Consider the following 23,777-nt stretch of genomic DNA (forward strand, 5'->3'; position numbering starts at 1 on the left):
TGGGTATTCTGCTAGCACATATATCCAACTATTTCATGGATATGGCTATGCTGTGTATTTTGCTAGTACAAGTACATATATCTACCTATGTCATCGACGCGAGGTAATCTGCTAGTACATATTACTTTAACATGATTCCTTAGTGTAGTATCAGTTTCAGCATTCAATTGACTTTAATCCCCCTCCTCTTGAACTCAGGATTATATAAAAAAAAAAATCCTCTCCCAATACTAAGAATGGCTTTCTAAATAATGTATTTATTTCAGAATTTGGAATCAGCAGTTTAGCAATGTGATTTTTGGAATATGACATCTTGTCTCAATTTAGTACACGATAAATATATATTTATCTTTTTTTAATAGAAGATAATGTTTGATAGGAAATTACGCTATATGGTATGGTTACTTGATCTTTTGGCTAAGATCAAAGTGTAGTAGCTGTTCATAGAATTCAAGGGATTATCTTTCCCCCCCCCCAAACAGAATTAGGATATCATATTGTTACTAATACTAAAAAGAAAATGGCCGTTTGTTTCTCAAAAATAAGGGGGAGCTTATGCCTGGGATCTCAAGCTCAAGCTTTAGAGAAACAAACGTTACTCGAAAATAAGGAGAAAGTTGTGCCTGGGATTTCAAGCTTTAGAGAAACAAACGTTACTCGAAAATAAGGAGGCGGTTATGCCTGGGATCTCAAGCTTTAGAGAAACAAACGTTACTCGAAAATAAGAAGGAGGTTATGCCTGGGATTTCATTAAACATTCACCAAATATTAAAATCTGTAAGTATAAGACTGATTAACGCTGAATAATTATATAATGTTTACTTTGTTTAATGTTTTTATTTTAGCTTGGTTCATATTCCATAATAGTAAAATACTAAAAATATAGCAACTTTTGATCTACTCGAAAATAAGGAGGAGATTATCCCTGGGATCTCACTAAATCCATTAACTCACATTTCGGTACTTGTGCATTTAACGAACCAGATGTAACTCAGCTCGGCTTTGTCCGACGCATGACGTCAACAGCCGGATATAACCGAGCGTTGCCGATTAAGCAGACGAGAATTTCGCTATCAATTGGAAGAGTGTCACAACTCAAGAAACGCTTATTTGAAGAGTTTAAAAAAAAAATTGTTTTAAAAAGATAACTGACGAAATAATAATGAATATTACAAACCTTGCGGACCAGCTCCAGACCCCAGAGGCTGCACTAAACTTTTGCCAGCAACGGAAATTGTTGGCCGAAGAGAAAAGGTGTTTATTTACATTTTGGCCAGGATTGTGTACTAGCAAAGAGAACAAGCCTTTCCGGCGGTTACGGTTGGAGGTGTAGAAGTGTAACATGTCGTCGATGGACCTCCATTAGGATTGGGACCTTCTCAAAATCCCGACTAACCATCGCGTGTATCATAAAAATAATATACTTATGGGCGTTCGAGATGGCATCTACAAAAAATCTCCATCGCGAATGTGGGTTATGTTGTCGCCACACAATTGTGGATTGGAAAATTTTCCTGCGTGATATATGCAGGGACTATTTTCTTAGGAATCCCCGGCAGATTGGAGGCCCAGGCCATACGGTAGAAATCGACGAGTCCGTTTTTAACCGCCGGCAGACTTGTGACACCGGTCTGGGTCTTCGGTGGATACAACCCCGCCGAAAAGGAGGGTTTCTTGGTCACTGTACCAAATAGGAAGGCCGAAACCCACCTTCCACTAATAAATAAAAAGGGGTTTGTATTACTGTACACATAGATTCGAAAAAGTTGTCAAAAAACAAATATATAACAAATATTATCAAAGGCAAGATAAGTTACTTTTCTATCAAACTTTTCTACAAATCCTTGTTTCTGGTGAAAAAAATGTACAAATAATCCTTGTTCCTGCCCCCCCCCCTTTTTACGTTAAAAATTGAAAAAACAAGACAAAAAAAAAGTTAACAAAAAAAAACTTGTCTTATATGTATTTATTTTGAAAACAGAAAACAATTCCAAGCAATAATTAAAAAAAAAAAAAAAAAAAAAAAACATAAATGAACGGTAGGTTTTTGGGTACTGGTCGCGGTAAGAGTTCCCTGCCGAACACCCTAAAAAAACAATGACTTCTCCCCACGCAGGCGCAAAGGACATGTTTTAGTTGCCATAGTAACAAACGATCCTTAATTTTTATCGACATTGTTTTACTGTTTATGAATATTGAAATAAAATACATTACTACACATTTATTAATAATATCTCACTTTTAATCACTTTTATCGACTTTTTAAAACTTTTTTTTTACTTTTTAATAGCATTTTCTTTTTAAATGACAACGTTAATATTTATGAATATTGAAATAAAATACATTACTACACATTTATTAATATCTTTTTTTTTTACTGTTTATGTGTCAATTTTATCGACTTTTTCTTTTCTTATATTGAAATATTATATATATGAAATATTGAAATTATTCTTATATTGAATATTGAAATAAAAGACATTACCACACATTTATTAATAATATCTTCTTTTTTTTTTTTTACTGTTTTACTGTTTGTGTCACTTTTATCGACTTTTTCTTTTCTGTTTTAAACGACTACGTTTTACTGTTTATGTCTCACTTTTATCGACTTTTTTTTTTTAATAGCATTTTCTTAAAATGAATATTAAAATAATTTGCCAACTTTTTTCATTTCTATGTGTTTTTAGTTTTGTGTGTTGAATGAAACTTTTATTTTTCATTACAACAATAGTTATCGACCCCGGTTCTTTGGCTGACAAACGACATCTGTCGGCGGTTCTTGAAATTTACTTACCACAAAATGGTGATAGAATAATAAATTTACTTACGTTTAATCAATGTTATTTTCTTTTTTAAATAGCATTTTCTTTTTAAATGACGACGTTTTTACTGTTTATGAATATTAAAAGAAAAATAATTACTAAACATTTATTAATAAGAAAATGGATGCTAGTGCACTTATGATCTGCGCTATATTTTAAATCATATTTCTAAGCTTAAAGTTTAATGTTTTTTTATTCAATTGTAAGGTTAAAGTAGAGAATAGGTACAAAACACCCTCCCCGTGTTAAGAATGGCTTTTTAAATAATAACGTTATTTCAGCACGGATCAATAAGTGCACTAGTACCACAAAATGGTGATAGAATAATACATTTAGGGTTTGTATTACTGTACACATAGATTCGAAAAAGTTGTCAAAAAACAAATATATAACAGATAAATGTTATCAAAGGCAAGATAATTTACTTTTCTGCCAAACTGGATATATTTTTTGTGTTTTTATTCAATGTAACATATTTATTCAGCTCGAAAAACATAGTCTTTACCGATGTATTCGAAAATTCAAGATGGTGTCTCACACCCTCTTTAACACCGTAAGTATGGAAAAAGGTGTTATAAATAAAAAAAACTATACAAAATACTATTAAAAACCCGCCGAATATATGTCAACCTATGTCACGGTAACATATATTGAGCGAGTTTTTAACAGTAGTTTATCCGTTTTTTTATTTATAACATCTTTTCCCACACTTACCGTGTTAAAGAGAGAATAAGACGCCATCTTGAATGTTCCAATACATCGGTAAACACTGTATGGGTTTCGAGCTGAATAAATATGTTACATTAAATAAAAACACAAAAAATATATCCAGTTTGGTAGAAAAGTAAATTATCTTGCCTTTGATAACATTTATTTTGTGAGAAATTATAGCAGTAGCAGCGGAGTTATCATTGGTCAATAATTTGTCACTCCACTCGGAAGAGATTGGGCGCAAAATTTGTGTCTGTTTGTTTTTCAGGAGACGGTTTTCGACAAGACAGCGAACGGAGGAGACGTCACCCTTCCCGTCGCACCATATGGCAGCCTTTGCCTCAAGATATTCCCCACGAGGGGATTTTAAAAACCCTAAAAAATGGGTTTAATTAATTTTCGGACTTGTTTGTCCAACAAGGCATGAGTGAACCGTTATGATGAAAAATCTAAGTTAAACGTGTTTCAGCGTGCCGATGTTAACAAATCATTTTTAGACGAAAAGTCTAAGTAAAACATTTCTCAACTTGTCGACAGTGACGACTTACGTTGAAACGAGAAGGAGATGGACTTTAACTCTGGATAAACTGTTAACTCTGTAAATCGAACTCTGATACTCCCAAGGGAACTTTTGGATCATAAGATCCTATTATACCTGAGCCAGTTATGTGCAGCTGAAAAAAGTGTAGCATTTTTTTTGCAACCTCGAGGATTACATTAATAAAGACGTCTGTTCAATTTTAAGGTAATTTTGTTGTTTGCTTATATTTTTTCATGCACTGCTAGGCGCCCCCAAAAAAGGGCTACATGGAGAGAATGGAAATATTCTCACAGTTTGTTATATATTTGTTTTTTGACAACTTTTTCGAATCTATGTGTACAGTAATACAAACCCATAAACTAAAAAGAAAAGTAACTAAACAATTTTTTTATAATCTTTATAAAGTAAAAAAAAAGTTAAAAAAAAGTCGATAAAAGTGATTAAAAGTGAGATATTATTAATAAATGTGTAGTAATGTATTTTATTTCAATATTCATAAACATTAACGTCATTTAAAAAGAAAATGCTATTATAAAGTAAAAAAAAAGTTAAAAAAGTCGATAAAAGTGATTAAAAGTGAGATATTATTAATAAATGTGTAGCAATGTATTTTATTTCAATATTCATAAACATTAACGTCATTTAAAAAGAAAATGCTATTATAAAGTAAAAAAAAAAGTTAAAAAAGTCGATAAAAGTGATTAAAAGTGAGATATTATTAATAAATGTGTAGTAATGTATTTTATTTCAATATTCATAAACATTAACGTTGTCATTTAAAAAGAAAATGCTATTAAAAAGTAAAAAAAAAAAGTCGATAAAAGTGATTAAAAGTGAGATATTATTAATAAATGTGTAGTAATGTATTTTATTTCAATATTCATAAACAGTAAAACAATGTCGATAAAAATTAAGGATCGTTTTGTTACTATGGCAACTAAAACATGTCCTTTGCGCCTGCGTGGGGAGAAGTCATTGTTTTTTTAGGGTGTTCGGCAGGGAACTCTTACCGCGACCAGTACCGGTTTTTGCTTTTTATTTATTTAATTTTTTTGTTTCTACATTTTACAATTTCATTGTACTGTTATTTTGTTGTAGCGTTGTTTTTATTTTATCGCCAACGCTCGGTTTTATCCGGCTGTTGACGCCATGCGCCGGACAAAGCCGAGCAAATGCTGAGTTACGTCTGGTTCGTTAAATGCACAAGTACCCACATTTCATATAATATTAAAATGTATGTATAAGTCTGTAGTGAAACAAACGCTGATTAACTCGTATTATGCCCCCCCCTTCCCTCCCTACTCGCCTATATGCAATGTTTTAGATTGAGAAATGCATTGTTTACATTTTATAACTCGATCCTTGTCGGTAAAAATAATCAATCACTCATAATTTTATCCCCCCCCTTCGATTTTCCTGTAAATTTGGTATTCTACATTTTGAAATGGGATAATTACGTTCGTACCAAAAATTTTTTTCGACTCAAAAATTAATATTTAACTCTGGGTTATAATATCAAGTTACCCTTCGAAGACGGTTAATGTATGTATTAAACATCGCCATTAAAGGTGGTGACATCACATCACATCACGTGACATGACTAAGCATTTTTTCAATTATGTATAAATAACATAAAAATCTCTTTTAAATTATAGAGAATTACGTAGTATTTACCGTTAAAATGTCACTAAATCTGATGACCCCGCCCCCATGCAAAAAAATGGCCAGATGAGCAACTTAGAGTTGGCCGTTGGGGCCAAAATTTCGATATTTTTCGTCTGAGGGTTGGAGCTTTAATATGATACCAAATTTGTCAATTTTGGTTATGTCTGTCAAAAGTTTTTGGCAGACATACATACATAAATACATACACACTAACAGACAGGTGATATTTATATAATAGACTAGCGAGGGTACCTGGCATTGCCCGGGTGTTACGAGGTGTGTGTGCTCTTAAATCAAAAAGAAACCGGGGTGAGGGGCGTAAAAAAGTTTTGGTAAGTTGGTAGCATCGAAACCGAAGCCCTGAGATGAAGTTGGAAAATAAAATGCAAAAAAAACATGACACGTTAACCGCTCGGCCAGCAAGAATGAGTTACTGAAAAGTGTTTGAATTTATTTAAGAAGAGAATTGACAGGTGCCTGCACTTAATGACGTCAAGTGGAAGTCGTAGAGTTAACATTTTGTGCGAGCGTTACGACGATGATGCCGACGTAAGCAATAGCTATTCAGCAGTTAACATTTTCTGCGGGACAGTTTTTAATGAGGTCAATAACCCGGTTTGTTTGTTTGTTTGTACCCAACTTTGGGGAAAACCAGCTCCCCGTTTATTAGGGGAGTGTCTCATCTTGAAATGAAAAGCAACCGTCTGATATGACAACGGTAAGCTGACATTGACCAAACGTTACATCGCTTTCTGGAGACCACTGGCTGTGGGCTAGGGATTCGAATCGAATTTCGCTTTTTTTATACCGAAAAACGAAAGCAATATGCGGCGATCCCAAAATGTTGAATATTTAACGTTTCAAAGTCGGGCAAATTAAATAGATGGGCGACCCCCCCCCCTCCCCCGTTCGTAACACGTAGATATGATTTTGACGTGATATAAAAAGTTTTAAAATTGAGTGACAGTTTCGAGAAGCTGCCGAAAAAAATCCTTTTGCGGACATAAACAAAATGCAAACATACATGCATACACATATTTTTGCTTTTATATATATAGTTTAACACCCTCAGCTAAATCAAATCAAAAATGATAGTCAATTTTTAAAGGTTTGAACATTCTGAAAATCAAAAAATCAATTATTTTAGAATGGGGCATTAGTTTTACATGTAAATTTAATGTAAAATGAGACTTCATTTTCAAGCCATTTCTAGCATTTTATGACAGTTAACCCAAAACATATTGCTACAAGGGAAATTCTTTGCATTTTTTTGTGGGGAAGAGTTATTTTTTTTTTTTTTTTTTAATGATTACATAGAACTTAGGGTTAGTGATATAAAATAATTAGTGAACAGCTCCAAAAATTTAGAATAACCCCGAAATGAAAATCATTTTATGTAAATTTAATATTATATATATATATATACACACACACAACATTGATTCTCTCACTCTAAATTCTAAAATGTTTTGGGTCTTTTTTTTTTTCCTCTGCCTGACAAATTTTTCAGAATCTTTACACATAATCACCTAAAAAAAACAAACTTAATTTGGTAGATGAAAAATGTTATTATATGTGATTCCTATTTACTAGTCTCCCCACAAGGTCAGAATTAGACACAGTCGGTTTTTAATGTGGAGAGTAAGGGTGTACCGATTAATCGACAGGTAATCAGCTTAATCAGCCACTTTGCCAATTAATCAGTAATCGGCCAATTTGCGTCTGGCCATTATTATAGCTTTTTGTCTTTATTAGATAAAATTACAAAATACAATTTATAATTTTTTAATGAATATAATTAAATAATTAGATAAAAAAAGAAATTACAAACCAGCTACAAAGTACAAATTGTAATTCTTTAAGTGAATAACTATAAGCTGAAGTTCTGCACTTGCTGCTTCTCTACTTCCTGTTCTATTTTAGCTGGCTGCCTACCTGCCTCTGCTTTCAAGTATTTAAAATTGAATACTTTTAAGTTGTAATGTAGAAACATTAGACTTTCAGCCTGTTCCTCACATTACCACCTATACTGAAGAGTCTCTCACCCTCCAAGATGAAGGTGGTGCGCTTAAATATTTTGAAGCCAGTTTACTCTGAAGTGGTAAGGTCTCCTGTGTCTATTTTTACCACTGAAATGGATCATCACCTCTTGTGACTTGTAAAGTTACGTAATGGTCAAGTTCTTTTCTAAGGGATTTACTCCCTTTGAGTTTAAATTGTGATTCTTGTATTTCTGTTGTAGTTGCAGTTTCCAGGTTTACCTCCGCTTCTACCTGCTCTAAGTTTTGATTTGTTAGTGTAAGCTTATTTGAAGCTAATTCGTCAAACTGGCTTGAAAGAGATACAGTTTTACTTTCACTTTGATCAACAGAGCTTGAAGAAGTGTATCCTGCCGATTCTGCTTCAGTAGAAAGTAGATATAGAATCCAATTCTCAGTGTTTTCCATGTCATTCTTTTGAAATTTAAATGTGAATCTTGGATCTAGGAAAATAGACACAAATTTTTATCATTCAGATAGGATGAAAATCTTGTTTCCATTGATTCATTGAATTGTTCAGCAATGGTAAGGATTCCACTAAAGTCAAAAACATCAGAATTAGATTGGACAGATTTTAAAAGAAATAACATCAAAGCTAAAATTGTTGATATTATCATCGATATGGTTGAAGTTCTGTGACTTGCTTCTTTGATGATTTTTACAAATGGATTCACTAACTGGACAATTTTTTTAACAAGTCCCCAATGGTAAGTTGTTAAGGTAGGAATTTTATAGTGCTGCAAAAGAATTTGCAGCACTATAAAATTCCTACCTTAACAAAATGAAAATAAATGAATGCATCTGCGTATGCGTATGAAAATAAATGAATGCATCTCTTATTTAAAAAAATCCGATTTGTGCAAATCATTCTGCTTCACATATATACCATGAAAAAGTCCTTTCTGATTACCAGATAAAAAATATTCTGTTATTCAGAAAATCAGCCAAGTCTGCTTATTTTAAAACTGGTAAACATTAATCAGAAGGGACTTTGGGCATTCAACGTAAAATAGAACGGTCCATCAAACCGGAAATAAATCATTTGTTAACAATCACAGCTTTAACTTGAACAAAGCCAATACAAAAATAAAATAAAGATGTTAAAATAATAAAAAGCAATAGTATTTATGCAGAGAATTTTTTGGAAGCCCATTTCTTAACATGTGGAGGAGAGGATGTTTTCTAACTAGTGTGTACTTTTTCACCTAACAATGCAAAACAAAAATGCTACAAACATTGAAGAACAGCTGAAGTTTTTTCTCTATATATTTTGGACTTGGGAAGGAGTTGAGGGAACTACCTCAAATGGACGAATGTGATCAGTGCCAAGCGGAGAATTCAGCAGAATTGCAAAGAAATGCCAATTGTATAAAGAACTCTATTGCTGATAACATGCAGTTCTTTTATTAAAATTAAATTGATGGTGAACATGCATGTTTACATAATTACATCACCATGATAAACAAAGTGAAAAATACTACATAAATTATTACATTTTCTTAAGGATGCTATTTAAGAAGTTAATAGTGTAAAGAGCTGATATTTAGATATAGCATCCTATAATATGTATTGATTAGACATGCAAAATTCCAGATTTTTTAATAGCTTTTATGATATATGATTTTGAAATTAGGATATGTTTATGACATCTAGTACTTTATTTCTGCCACCAAAATTGAACATATCAGCATTTTTATCGATTTATAATGAAGTAAGTTGCAGCTGGAATAGTTTAACAAAATAATAATCATTATGTATTGAATTATATTGAATGTTCATATTTACTGTCATTTAATTTGATGATACTTTAAAAATTGTCCATGTGCAATTTTGCTGTTAAAGATGATGCAATGTTCACTTTTCACACCTCAAAAATGAAGGCTAAAATGAAATTAGAAATAATTTACTTTTACTTCCTATTGTCTTCTTATACTAGGAGTGATGAAAACATCTTTTGTGACATTTTTACTATTTTTTTTTTTGTCAGTTAGTTTCAAAGTTGCCATGTTGTAATTTACACACATTTGTGCTTCTTCACCCTCAGCAGAGTAGTGTATCCTGATTCTGCTTCATTGTCATCAGTGGAAAGTAGATGTAGAATCAAATTCTAAATATGTTTTCTATGCCAATCTTTTAAAATTAATATTTGAATCATGGGTCTAGGAAAGTAGACATACATAAGTTTTTATCATTCAGATAGGATGAAAATCTTATTTCCATTGATAGCCTAAATTGTTCACCAATGATGAGAAGGATTCCACTAAAGTCAGAAATACTAGAATTAGATTGGACAGTTTTTGACAGAAATAACCTCAGAGCTAAATTTGTATATATTATCATTGATATGGTTGATGTTCTGTAACTTGCTTCTTTGGTGATTTCTTCAAATGGACTCAGGAACTGGATATTTTTGAAACAGGTCCCCATTTGTAAGTTGTTAAGGTAGGAATCATATCAACAGCACACATTACAAGAGCTTTTCATTGTTCTTAATTTCTTTTCAGCATATAATATGTTGAATTCCACCTTGTGGTTGCATCTTGAATGAGTTTGTTTTTCCAAATTAAACTGATCCTGTATTTCCGTTTATTTACTAGTTGCTAAAGCAATTAATGTGAGAAACTGTATTTCTGTTAAGTATAATGGTTGTCTTCACAGCCTGAATTACAATGTATGATAGTTATTCTAAATCACATTTTCTGACATTAGCAACTATATTTGTCATTGAATCCTGTGAGATTAAGAAAATTTTCTTGAAGATTTTATACTCATCCAGAACATTATGCAATTCTTCACTTATTATTGCACCTGTGTTTGCACCAGGGAATGGAACCAATCTGCACTGTACAAAGTCATTTGAAAATCAATGATTTGTCAAACTAAAAAACGAAGCATTTTCTTTTGTAGCTGTCCAAAACGTCTGTAGTTCATGAAATTTTGCTAATTTCAGCAAGAAACAGTTGAATTTTTGTTTTACTTTGGTAAATATGTCAAAATTATTTTACAGTAAAGTATGGTTTTTATGTTATGCTGTAATTTAAACAAAATTTTGCAACAAGCCTATTAAACCAATGTCTGATTTTATAGAATATGGTTTAATATCAACAGCAATCATTTCTCTTATCAGATTTAATTTATCTCAGTAAAATGTAGATTATCTAAACCAGAAAAATGAAAATATATATGCAATGGTAGCAAGAGTTAAAAAATCAGGAACAAGAATATGACTGATGAAGAATGCTTTATTTTCAGTTTGCACATTGTCGCAATTTACTGTACAATTCTTCAACATAAAAACTGAAAGATGAAGTAATAATTTTCTTTGACAAATGATTTAAAGTAAAAAATAATGTTAATTCGATAGGAAAAGAAAGGAAGGAAATTTTCCATATGCTTACATCTATTTGCTTCAAATTCAGTGAAGTTGTAAAAGTCTACATGTTAACAGCATGTCATGCCTGTTATTTGATATTATGGCTTAGATGATGCATATCTCTTCGATAAATTTTCACTGGCAAGCAAAAGAGTGAGTTAACTGTTCTCCCTTTCCAGTATAATTAATATTAGTATCATTTATGACAACAAAATTTGCTGATAAATCGGCATGAGAAAACCTATTAATTAGCCGATGACTCGGTAATTGACCAATTTGATAATCTATACATCCCTAGTGCTCCTTATTTGAAAATTAAATTTGTAATCAATAAGATTAACATAAAAAAAAGAAAAAAGTGATCTTCTAAATGTCCGCCAAAAATTATGATTATATTATACTAATTTAGAAACCTATTCTTAATATGGGGAGAATGTTTTGTAACTATTCTGTACTTTCACCTAACAATGTAATAAAAAAGAATATCATAAAATTTGAATTTAATTTGAAAATAGTATTAAAAAACAGGGCTGTAATTTTGTTTTATTTCATTAAAAAAATGTTTTTATTTAATTTTAATGGCTTCAGTCGACACTACTTTTTTACTTAAGTAAAAAACGCTTTTAAATGAGTGAAAACACACAAACCACTATCTAGTTTGGTAAAAGAATATGATAATATTTATTGGTTTTGTTTTACAATCCAGAAGTATGAAAAGGTGGTCAAAAACAAATATGTAACAATTAAATGTTACCAAAGGCAAGATAAGTTATTGTTCTACCTTTCTCTATAAACTTTTGGTGTTGTAAGTGTTTATTCTGTTTGAAAAACAAGTAGTGTCGAGCATTACATGAGAACGATAAAAAATAGCTGAAATTACTCTTGAAATTGTTGAAGTCTCGACAATGACTTAAAAATAAACAATTATACGAAATAGTAGTAGAAACTCATCTGATAATTGTCATGGCAAACCGTTAAAATGAAACTTAATTATGCTAATGAGTTTAAACTACTTGAAAACATAATTGTAATCTGTACAAAATTTCCTTTCATTTGATATGCTACGAGCCATATTTTGTTAATAATGTTTTTGAATCGTGTCGTGTCATCTTGGATTTTTCATTGTGTAATAATGACAAATGATAATTAATCCATAAGTTATCTAGTGAGATGGTCGTATATACAGCTATCTGAATGTTCATGGTGTTATATGTTCAAAATTTCATCATAATATCTTAGATATAGATCTGAAGATATAGTCGTTTAAACATGTCTGTAAATTATGCAAATGTCCTACCATTTTCAGTTACAAGCTTATATGCATTTGAATAGGACTGACTTAAAACAGAATGCATTTTTTGACACTTTAAATAGTTATAACTCCAGTTCTAATGGACCAGTCTTAAAAAACTAAAGATAATATTTCTTTGTTTTATGCTCTTTCCAATAATGCTTGATTTAAGTTTATTCGATCTAAAAAAAAAATAGTGTAGTATTGCTATTGCATAACAATGTACCGATCCGGCATCATTTATATATGTTACCGATGCCGCACCAACCACACCAGGCGTCCTTAACCTCGTCGGATTCCACCTGATGTGGCAGGTGTTCTTTGATCATACCTTGTCTTGTTATGAGTTGGCCTGTTAATCGTCCTTACCCACTGTGTTTTCATGGAGGGGCGCTTGCCTTTTGATCGAACCGTCTCCTGCCCTGTGTGGTTGGTCTCCGGGTACATCAACCACTCCGCTGGTCCTTGTGGCATGCTGCAAAATCAAGAGTCCTCACCACAACAAACAGAACTCCGGTTTATAACAGTAACAAACTATTTATTGTTCCATTATTTCACAACAGCTACTGTCTAATTTGAGGTGACTGACTATAGCAGTGAAACGATGTAAGACCAGACCAGTAAAGTCACAGTTCCCATTAACACAGGCTAGTTCCCATCATAACATCAGGCCCTGAAGGGCTCCCAAATTGGGAGTGCTTGACTAGCCCAGCCATTCGGTTTGCTGGCTACGACTCTTCTCCGTTTAGAATTCCTTTTTCTAAATCCAACCCCCCCCCACCTCTCCTTCAGAGAGTGGTTACAAACACCTTTCTTTCTTCCTCTTAGAGCTTATCTCTACCAAACCTCAACCCCCATTTGCACTGATGTGTTTCTACTTATCAAATTAGGGGTGATTAGTCACTCCAAGTCGAACAATGCTTGGCAGCGACCCCCCCCCCTCCCGACCCCCACCCCAAGCTGTCAGCTAGGATATCTGGGTGTCTTCATCTCGCTCCACAGAGATTTTAAAAACATTATCATTGTTTTTTTTCTTTCTGACAAAATCCCATAGACATTTCTGTTTAAACAACATCAAACAATCATCATCATCATCATTAGAATTCAGCCGTGCGAATTCCTCTGAATTCGTGTCGATTAGCAAGGTCACTCGGCATCGCCCAGTCCCCATCGGGTCACCTACTTGTTTTGTCCTTTACTTTGTAAATGACACCCGAGCCCCAACCAGACATCAGCACCCCCCTCTTCTGCCATCTTTTCCTCTATTTGAAAAACAAGACCATCTCTTTTGACATGTAGATAATTCCAAATCTGTCTCCCAACATCTAACAAGCTTACAATGACACATCGGCGGCTGGTCTTATTTTCCTAGCTAAGGTTTTGCATTTCTCTGCACTCCTTCACACCATCCTGTCTGGTCAACCCCCCCCCCTCACCGCAATATGCACCTCGCTGCATGCATTCATGACACCAATAATGTCATAATTGGTATATTGACATTTTCACATTATGAATTGGCATTATTCTTTTTATGAAAAAGTTTGGGATAAATTTTTGGAAAATTTGCATATAAACAACTTTAAACCGATGCCATTTAATAAACTCTTTTGATAGGTTGGTCTATAGTTGCATAGGTTATTACTCTTTATGCTGTTGCTGTATTCTGTCAGGAATTTTTCTTATTGGTAATTGTATTGGGATTAGGAATTTATATCAGAATCAGAAAAAGTATTGGAATTATCCCATCACTAATTTATATTTAGAACATGTTGTAGATGTAAAATAAATCTTAACCTTTTTAATAATGATTTAACCCAGAAGTAACTGAATAAAAGCTGTTATTCTTTTTTTTTCTGTGTCTATAGGCATAAGATATAAAAAGTCAGAAATTTTCCATTTTCTCTCAATCTTGTGTAGATCTTTTTAGATGTTCATTAATTATTCTGTTATTTCCGATGTCTTCTAACTGTTTTTCGTCATTGTATTTGATAAGCTCCAAAGTTGATCACAATATGACTAAACACTATAACATCTAAGATGATCAACTGCTATCATTCGTAAAAAATGATGTTGACTTCTGCTTTAAAAAGGCAGTCATGTAAATCTTGCTTGCCATAGTCAAATTGTAATGATCAACTTTTGATATGTTGTCAAACCCGTTTAATATTGATTAAACCGACAGTTGCAGAACTTATAGAAAGTTAATAAGTGATGAGTATTCTCATGAAATATGCAGCTACTTTAGTTTTGAAGATCCACATAATCAGTATACATTTAATGTCATTCTTATCACAAATTATAATGAAAACAATTTGCTTTCTATATTCACTCCTGTTTAACTCCCTTTTTTGTGTCTAGTAAACTTTTCGCTGACTATTTTTTATGAAAATTTTTCTTATAATTTGTTTTAACATCATGAACATTTTTTTTACAGAGTGAACGCATCAAGAAGTCCTTGCGAGTCTTAGATAAAATTTACCCACAATTGTTTGAATATATCCTTTGTGTTGGTCTCCGACTTAATGTTGAATCGAAGCTATACGAGCCCTACATCATATATAAATTTCCTGAAATTGTAAGTTTACTGTTCATTGATTTTTTTCTGCATAGATTTTGACTGTGGAAATAATTTGGTAATGTTATAACATTTTTTGTATAAATATCTAATCAGTTAAAGACTTTTATCCTTTTATGATTATATTTTCTTGGCATAAAACAGTTTTGTACCTATTTACTATGCCTCCCCACGGGACAGAGTTAGACACCAGGGTCGTTTTTTAACGTGGAGAAAAGGTACAAAAATAAAAATTGTCTCAGTCGTGAAGGATTTCTCCTCCACCGAAAGAGAACAAGAAAATGAAGAACAGATACTACACTTTGATCTTGACCAAAAAAAAAAAAAACGGATTTCATTTTTTGCTTTATCCTTTCATTTTACTTTATTTTTTTTTCCTTTTGTCTTTTCTTCCTTCTGTTTTTCCATTATTGGTTATGTCCCCTTTTCTTTTTTCCATTTCATTTACCATTTTTTCTTTTTTTTCACCATTTTTCTTTTTCCTTTTCTTTTACCATTTTCTCTTTTTCCTTTTCTTTTACCATTTTTTCTTTTTTCTTTACTTTTACCATTTTTTCTTTTTTCTTTTCTTTCACCATTTCTTATTTTTTCTTTTCTTTTACCATTTTTTTTTTCTTTTCTTTTAATATTTTTTCTTTTTTCTTTTCTTTTACCATTTTTTATTTTTATTTTCTTTCACCATTTCTCTTTTTCCTTTTCTTTTACCATTTTTTCTTTTTTCTTTTCTTTTACCATTTTCTCTTTTTTCTTTTCTTTTACCATTTTTCTTTTTTCTTTTCTTTTACCATTTTTCTTTTTTCTTTTCTTTTACCATTTTCTCTTTTTCCTTTTCTTTTACCATTTTTTCTTTTTTCTTTTCTTTTACCATTTTCTCTTTTTTCTTTTCTTTTACCATTTTTCTTTTTTCTTTTCTTTTACCATTTTTCTTTTTTCTTTTCTTTTACCATTTTTTCTTTTTTCTTTTCTTTTACCATTTTTTCTTTTCTTTTACATATTTTTCTTTTTTCTTTTCTTTTACCATTTTTTATTTTTTATTTTCTTTCACCATTTTTCTTTTTACTTTTCTTTTACCATTTTCTCTTTTTCCTTTTCTTTTACCATTTTTTCTTTTTTCTTTTCTTTTACCATTTTTCTTTTTTCTTTTTTACCATTTTTTCTTTCTTCTTTTCTTTTACCATTTTTCTTTTTTCTTTTCTTTTACCATTTTTTCTTTTTTCTTTTCTTTTACCATTTTTCTTTTTCTTTTCTTTTACCATTTTTCTTTTTCCTTTTCTTTTACCATTTTTTCTTTTTTCTGTTTTTTTACCATTTTTCTTTTTTCTTTTCTTTTACCATTTTTCTTTTTTCTTTTCTTTCACCATTTTTTCTTTTTTCTTTTCTTTTACCATTTTTCTTTTTTCTTTTCTTTTACCATTTTTTCTTTTTTTTCTTTTACCATTTTTCTTTTTCCTTTTCTTTTACCATTTTTTCTTTTTCCTTTTCTTTTACCATTTTTTCTTTTTTCTTTTCTTTTACCATTTTTTCTTTTTTCTTTTCTTTTACCATTTTTTCTTTTTTCTTTTCTTTTACCATTTTTCTTTTTTCTTTTCTTTTACCATTTTTTCTTTTTTCTTTTCCTTTATCATTTTTCTTTTTTCTTTTCCTTTATCATTTTCTTTATTCTTTTCCTTTATTATTTTTCTTTTTTCTTTTCCTTTATCATTTTCTTTTTTCTTTTCCTTTATCATTTTTCTTTTTTCTTTTCCTTTATCATTTTTCTGTTTTCTTTTCCTTTATCATTTTTCTTTTTTCTTTTCCTTTATCATTTTTCTTTTTTCTTTTCCTTTATCATTTTTCTTTTTCCTTTTCCTTTATAATTTTTCTTTATTCTTTTCCTTTATCACTATTCTTTTTTTCTTTTCCTTTATCATTTTTCTTTTTTTCTTTTCCTTTATAATTTTTCTTTTTTTCTTTTCCTTTATCATTTTTCTTTATTCTTTTCATTTATCATTTTTCTTTTTGCTTTTCCTTAATCATTTTTCCTTTTCTTTTCCTTTATCTTTTTTCTTTTCCTTTATCATTTTTCCTTTTCTTTTCCTTTATCATTTTTCTATTTTCTTTTCCTTTATCATTTTTCTTTTTTCTTTCCTTTATCATTTTTCTTATTTCTTTTCCTTTATCATTTTTCTTTTTCCTTTTTCTTTATAACTTTTTTTTCTTTTCCTTTATCATTTTTCTATTTTCTTTTCCTTTATCATGTTTCTGTTTTCTTTTCCTTTATCATTTTTCTTTTTCCTTTTTCTTTATAACTTTTTTTTTCTTTTCCTTTATCATTTTTCTATTTTCTTTTCCTTTATCATGTTTCTGTTTTCTTTTCCTTTATCATGTTTCTGTTTTCTTTTCCTTTATCATTGTTCTTTTTTCTTTTCCTTTATCATTTTTCTTTATTCTTTTCCTTTATAATTTTTCTTTATTCTTTTCCTTTATAATTTTTCTTTATTCTTTTCCTTTATCATTTTTTTTCTTGTCCTTTATCATTTCTCTTTTCCTTTATCATTGTTCTTTATTATTTTCCTTTATCTTTTTTCTTCTGTCTTTTCCATTTATCATATTTTTTTTCTTTTCCTTCATCATTTTTCTTTTCCTTGATCATTTTTCTTTTTTCTTTTCCTTTATCATTTTTCTTTTTTCTTTTCCTTTATCATTTTTCTTTTTCCTTTTCCTTTATCATTTTTCTTTTTTCTTTTCCTTCATCATTTTTCTTTTTCCTTTTCCTTTATCATTTTTCTTTTTCCTTTTCCTTTATCATTTTTCTTTTTCTTTTCCTTTATCATTTTTTTTTTCTTTTCCTTTATCATTTTTTTTCCTTTATCATTTTTCTTTTTTCTTTTCCTTTATCATTTTTCTTTTTCCTTTTCCTTTATCATTTTTCTTTTTTTCTTTTCCTTCATCATTTTTCTTTTTCCTTTTCCTTTATCATTTTTCTTTTTCCTTTTCCTTTATCATTTTTCTTTTTCCTTTTCCTTTATCATTTTTCTTTTTCTTTTCCTTTATCATTTTTTTTTCCTTTTCCTTTATCATTTTTCTTTTTCCTTTATCATTTTTCTTTTTTCTTTTTCTTTATCATTTTTCTTTTTTCTTTTTCTTTATCATTTTTCTTTTTTCTTTTCCTTTATCATTTTTCTTTTTTCTTTTCCTTTATCATTTTTCTGTTTTCTTTTCCTTTATCATTTTTCTTTTTTCTTTTCCTTTATCATTTTTCTTTTTTCTTTTCCTTTATCAATTTTCTTTTTTCTTTTCCTTTATCAATTTTCTTTTTTCTTTTCCTTTATCAATTTTCTTTTTCCTTTTCCTTTATCATTTTTCTTTTTTCTTTTCCTTTATCATTTTTCTTTTTTCTTTTCCTTTATCAATTTTCTTTTTCCTTTTCCTTTATCATTTTTCTTTTTTCTTTTCCTTTATCATTTTTCTTTTTTCTTTTCCTTTATCATTTTTCTGTTTTCTTTTCCTTTATCATTTTTCTGTTTTCTTTTCCTTTATCATTTTTCTGTTTTCTTTTCCTTTATCATTTTTCTGTTTTCTTTTCCTTTATCATTTTTCTGTTTTCTTTTCTTTTATCATTTTTCTTTTTTCTTTTCCTTTATCAATTTTCTTTTTTCTTTTCCTTTATCAATTTTCTTTTTCCTTTTCCTTTATACATTTTCTTTTTCCTTTTCCTTTATCAATTTTCTTTTTCCTTTTCCTTCATCATTTTTCTTTTTTCTTTTCTTTTATCATTTTTCTTTTTTCTTTTCCTTTATCATTTTTCTGTTTTCTTTTCCTTTATCATTTTTCTGTTTTCTTTTCCTTTATCATTTTTCCTTTTCTTTTCCTTTATCATTTTTCCTTTTCTTTTCCTTTATCATTTTTCTGTTTTCTTTTCCTTTATCATTTTTCCTTTTCTTTTCCTTTATCATTTTTCCTTTTCTTTTACTTTATCATTTTTCTTTTTTCTTTTCCTTTATCATTTTTCTGTTTTCTTTTCCTTTATCATTTTTCTGTTTTCTTTTCCTTTATCATTTTTCTTTTTTCTTTTCCTTTATCAATTTTCTTTTTTCTTTTCCTTTATCAATTTTCTTTTTTCTTTTCCTTTATCAATTTTCTTTTTCCTTTTCCTTTATCAATTTTCTTTTTCCTTTTCCTTCATCATTTTTCTTTTTTCTTTTCTTTTATCATTTTTCTTTTTTCTTTTCCTTTATCATTTTTCTGTTTTCTTTTCCTTTATCATTTTTCCTTTTCTTTTCCTTTATCATTTTTCCTTTTCTTTTCCTTTATCATTTTTCTTTTTTCTTTTCCTTTATCATTTTTCATTTTTCTTTTTCTTTATCATTTTTCTGTTTTCTTTTCCTTTATCATTTTTCTTTTTTCTTTTCCTTTATCATTTTTCTTTTTTCTTTTCCTTTATCATTTTTCTTTTTTCTTTTCCTTTAACATTTTTCTTTTTTCTTTTCCTTTATCATTTTTCTCTTTTCTTTTCCTTTATCATTTTTCTTTTTTCTTTTTCTTTATCATTTTTCTGTTTTCTTTTCCTTTATCAATTTTCTTTTTTCTTTTCCTTTATCATTTTTCTTTTTTCTTTTCCTTTATCATTTTTCTTTTTTCTTTTCCTTTATCATTTTTCTTTTTTCTTTTCCTTTATCATTTTTCTTTTTTCTTTTCCTTTATCATTTTTCTTTTTTCTTTTCCTTTATCATTTTTCTTTTTTCTTTTCCTTTATCATTTTTCTGTTTTCTTTTCCTTTATCATTTTTCTTTTTTCTTTTCCTTTATCATTTTTCTTTTTTCTTTTCCTTTATCATTTTTCTTTTTTCTTTTCCTTTATCATTTTTCTTTTTTCTTTTCCTTTATCATTTTTCTTTTTTCTTTTCCTTTATCAATTTTCTTTTTCCTTTTCCTTTATCATTTTTCTTTTTTCTTTTCCTTTATCATTTTTCTTTTTTCTTTTCCTTTATCATTTTTCTTTTTTCTTTTCCTTTATCATTTTTCTGTTTTCTTTTCCTTTATCATTTTTCTGTTTTCTTTTCCTTTATCATTTTTCTTTTTTCTTTTCCTTTATCAATTTTCTTTTTTCTTTTCCTTTATCAATTTTCTTTTTCCTTTATCAATTTTCTTTTTCCTTTTCCTTCATCATTTTTCTTTTTTCTTTTCTTTTATCATTTTTCTTTTTTCTTTTCTTTTATCATTTTTCTTTTTTCTTTTCCTTTATCATTTTTCTGTTTTCTTTTCCTTTATCATTTTTCCTTTTCTTTTCCTTTATCATTTTTCTTTTTTCTTTTTCTTTATCAATTTTCTGTTTTCTTTTCCTTTATCATTTTTCTTTTTTCTTTTCCTTTATCATTTTTCTTTTTTCTTTTCCTTTATCATTTTTCTTTTTTCTTTTCCTTTATCATTTTTCTTTTTTCTTTTCCTTTATCATTTTTCTTTTTTCTTTTCCTTTATCATTTTTCTGTTTTCTTTTCCTTTATCATTTTTCTGTTTTCTTTTCCTTTATCATTTTTCTTTTTTCTTTTCCTTTATCATTTTTCTTTTTTCTTTTCCTTTATCAATTTTCTTTTTCCTTTTCCTTCATCATTTTTCTTTTTTCTTTTCCTTTATCATTTTTCTTTTTTCTTTTCCTTTATCATTTTTCTGTTTTCTTTTCTTTTATCATTTTTCTGTTTTCTTTTCCTTTATCATTTTTCTTTTTTCTTTTCCTTTATCAATTTTCTTTTTTCTTTTCCTTTATCAATTTTCTTTTTCCTTTTCCTTTATCAATTTTCTTTTTCCTTTTCCTTCATCATTTTTCTTTTTTCTTTTCTTTTATCATTTTTCTTTTTTCTTTTCCTTTATCATTTTTCTGTTTTCTTTTCCTTTATCATTTTTCTTTTTTCTTTTCCTTTATCATTTTTCCTTTTCTTTTCCTTTATCATTTTTCTTTTTTCTTTTCCTTTATCATTTTTCTTTTTCCTTTTCGTTTATCATTTTTCCTTTTCTTTTCCTTTATCATTTTTCCTTTTCTTTTCCTTTATCATTTTTCTTTTTCTTTATCATTTTTCTGTTTTCTTTTCCTTTATCATTTTTTTTTTTTCTTTTCCTTTATCATTTTTCTTTTTTCTTTTCCTTTATCATTTTTCTTTTTTCTTTTCCTTTATCATTTTTCTTTTTTCTTTTCCTTTATCATTTTTTCTTTTTTCTTTTCCTTTATCATTTTTTCTTTTTTCTTTTCCTTTATCATTTTTCTTTTTTCTTTTCCTTTATCATTTTTCCTTTTCTTTTCCTTTATCATTTTTCCTTTTCTTTTCCTTTATCATTTTTCTTTTTTCTTTTCCTTTATCATTTTTCTTTTTTCTTTTTCTTTATCATTTTTCTTTTTTCTTTTCCTTTATCATTTTTCCTTTTCTTTTCCTTTATCATTTTTCTTTTTTCTTTTCCTTTATCATTTTTCTTTTTTCTTTTCCTTTATCATTTTTTTTTATCTTTTCCTTTATCATTTTGCTTTTTTCTTTTCCTTTATCATTTTTCTGTTTTCTTTTCCTTTATCATTTTTCTTTTTTTTTTTCCTTTATCATTTTTCTTTTTTCTTTTCCTTTATCATTTTTCCTTTTCTTTTCTTTTACGATTGTTTCTTATTTCTTTTCCTTTATCATTTTTCTTTTTTCTTTTCCTTTATCATTTTTCTTTTCTTTTCCTTTACGATTGTTTCTTATTTCTTTTCCTTAATCATTTTTCTTTTTTCTTTTCCTTTATCATTTTTCTTTTTTCTTTTCCTTTATCATTTTTCTTTTTTCTTTTCCTTTATTATTTTTATTTTTTCTTTTCCTTTATCAATTTTCTTTTTCTTTTCCTTTATCATTTTTTCTTTTTTCTTTTCCTTTATCATTTTTCTTTTTTCTTTTCCTTTATCATTTTTCTTTTTCTTTTCCTTTATCATTTTTCTTTTTCCTTTTCCATTATCATTTTTCTTTTTTCTTTCCTTTATCATTTTTCTTTTTTCTTTTCCTTTATCATTTTTCTTTTTCCTTTTCCAGTATCATTTTTCTTTTTCCTTTTTCCTTTTCCTTTATCATTTTTCTTTTTTCTTTTCCTTTATCATTTTTCTTTTTTCTTTTCCTTTACGATTGTTTCTTATTTCTTTTCCTTAATCATTTTTCTTTTTTCTTTTCCTTTATCAGTTTTCCTTTTCTTTTCCTTTACGATTGTTTCTTATTTCTTTTCCTTTATCATTTTTCTTTTTTCTTTTCATTTATCATTTTTCTTTTTTCTTTTCCTTTATCATTTTTCTTTATTCTTTTCCTTTATCACTATTCTTTTTTTCTTTTCCTTTATCATTTTTCTTTTTTTCTTTTCCTTTATCATTTTTCTTTATTCTTTTCATTTATCATTTTTCTTTTTGCTTTTCCTTAATCATTTTTCCTTTTCTTTTCCTTTATCTTTTTTCTTTTCCTTTATCATTTTTCCTTTTCTTTTCCTTTATTATTTTTCTATTTTCTTTTCCTTTATCATTTTTCTTTTTTCTTTTCCTTTATCATTTTTCTTATTTCTTTTCCTTTATCATTTTTCTTTTTCCTTTTTCTTTATAACTTTTTTTTTCTTTTCCTTTATCATTTTTCTATTTTCTTTTCCTTTATCATGTTTCTGTTTTCTTTTCCTTTATCATGTTTCTGTTTTCTTTTCCTTTATCATGTTTCTGTTTTCTTTTCCTTTATCATTTTTCTTTTTTCTTTTCCTTTATCATTTTTCTTTATTCTTTTCCTTTATAATTTTTCTTTATTCTTTTCCTTTATAATTTTTCTTTATTCTTTTCCTTTATCATTTTTTTTCTTGTCCTTTATCATTTCTCTTTTCCTTTATCATTGTTCTTTATTATTTTCCTTTATCTTTTTTCTTCTGTCTTTTCCTTTATCATTTTTTTTACTTTTCCTTCATCGTTTTTCTTTTCCTTGATCATTTTTCTTTTTTCTTTTCCTTTATCATTTTTCTTTTTTCTTTTCCTTTATCATTTTTCTTTTTCCTTTTCCTTTATCATTTTTCTTTTTTCTTTTCCTTCATCATTTTTCTTTTTCCTTTTCCTTTATCATTTTTCTTTTTCCTTTTCCTTTATCATTTTTCTTTTTCTTTTCCTTTATCATTTTTTTTTTTCTTTTCCTTTATCATTTTTTTTTCCTTTATCATTTTTCTTTTTTCTTTTCCTTTATCATTTTTCTTTTTCCTTTTCCTTTATCATTTTTCTTTTTTTCTTTTCCTTCATCATTTTTCTTTTTCCTTTTCCTTTATCATTTTTCTTTTTCCTTTTCCTTTATCATTTTTCTTTTTCCTTTTCCTTTATCATTTTTCTTTTTCTTTTCCTTTATCATTTTTTTTTCCTTTTCCTTTATCATTTTTCTTTTTCCTTTATCATTTTTCTTTTTTCTTTTTCTTTATCATTTTTCTTTTTTCTTTTTCTTTATCATTTTTCTTTTTTCTTTTTCTTTATCATTTTTCTTTTTTCTTTTCCTTTATCATTTTTCTTTTTTCTTTTCCTTTATCATTTTTCTGTTTTCTTTTCCTTTATCATTTTTCTTTTTTCTTTTCCTTTATCATTTTTCTTTTTTCTTTTCCTTTATCAATTTTCTTTTTTCTTTTCCTTTATCAATTTTCTTTTTCCTTTTCCTTTATCATTTTTCTTTTTTCTTTTCCTTTATCATTTTTCTTTTTTCTTTTCCTTTATCATTTTTCTTTTTTCTTTTCCTTTATCAATTTTCTTTTTCCTTTTCCTTTATCA

The 23,777-nt window shown here is 28.2% G+C and overlaps 1 protein-coding gene across 15 annotated transcripts in view; it reads left to right on the forward strand.

Moving 5' to 3' along the window:
* LOC145293152 (uncharacterized) overlaps positions 1-23,777 on the forward strand; it is a 589,140-nt gene that overhangs the window by 249,809 nt on the left and 315,554 nt on the right. For all 15 annotated transcript variants that reach the window (XM_080139591.1, XM_080139597.1, XM_080139585.1 and 12 more), the window contains one exon: positions 14,880-15,020. In XM_080139591.1, the coding sequence (XP_079995717.1) occupies positions 14,880-15,020 (141 nt within the window). The remainder of the gene's footprint in view (positions 1-14,879; positions 15,021-23,777) is intronic.

This window comes from Euprymna scolopes, chromosome 14 (genome assembly GCF_053919585.1).
Source record: "Euprymna scolopes isolate OS-2025 chromosome 14, ASM5391958v1, whole genome shotgun sequence".
NCBI lineage: Eukaryota > Metazoa > Mollusca > Cephalopoda > Sepiida > Sepiolidae > Euprymna > Euprymna scolopes.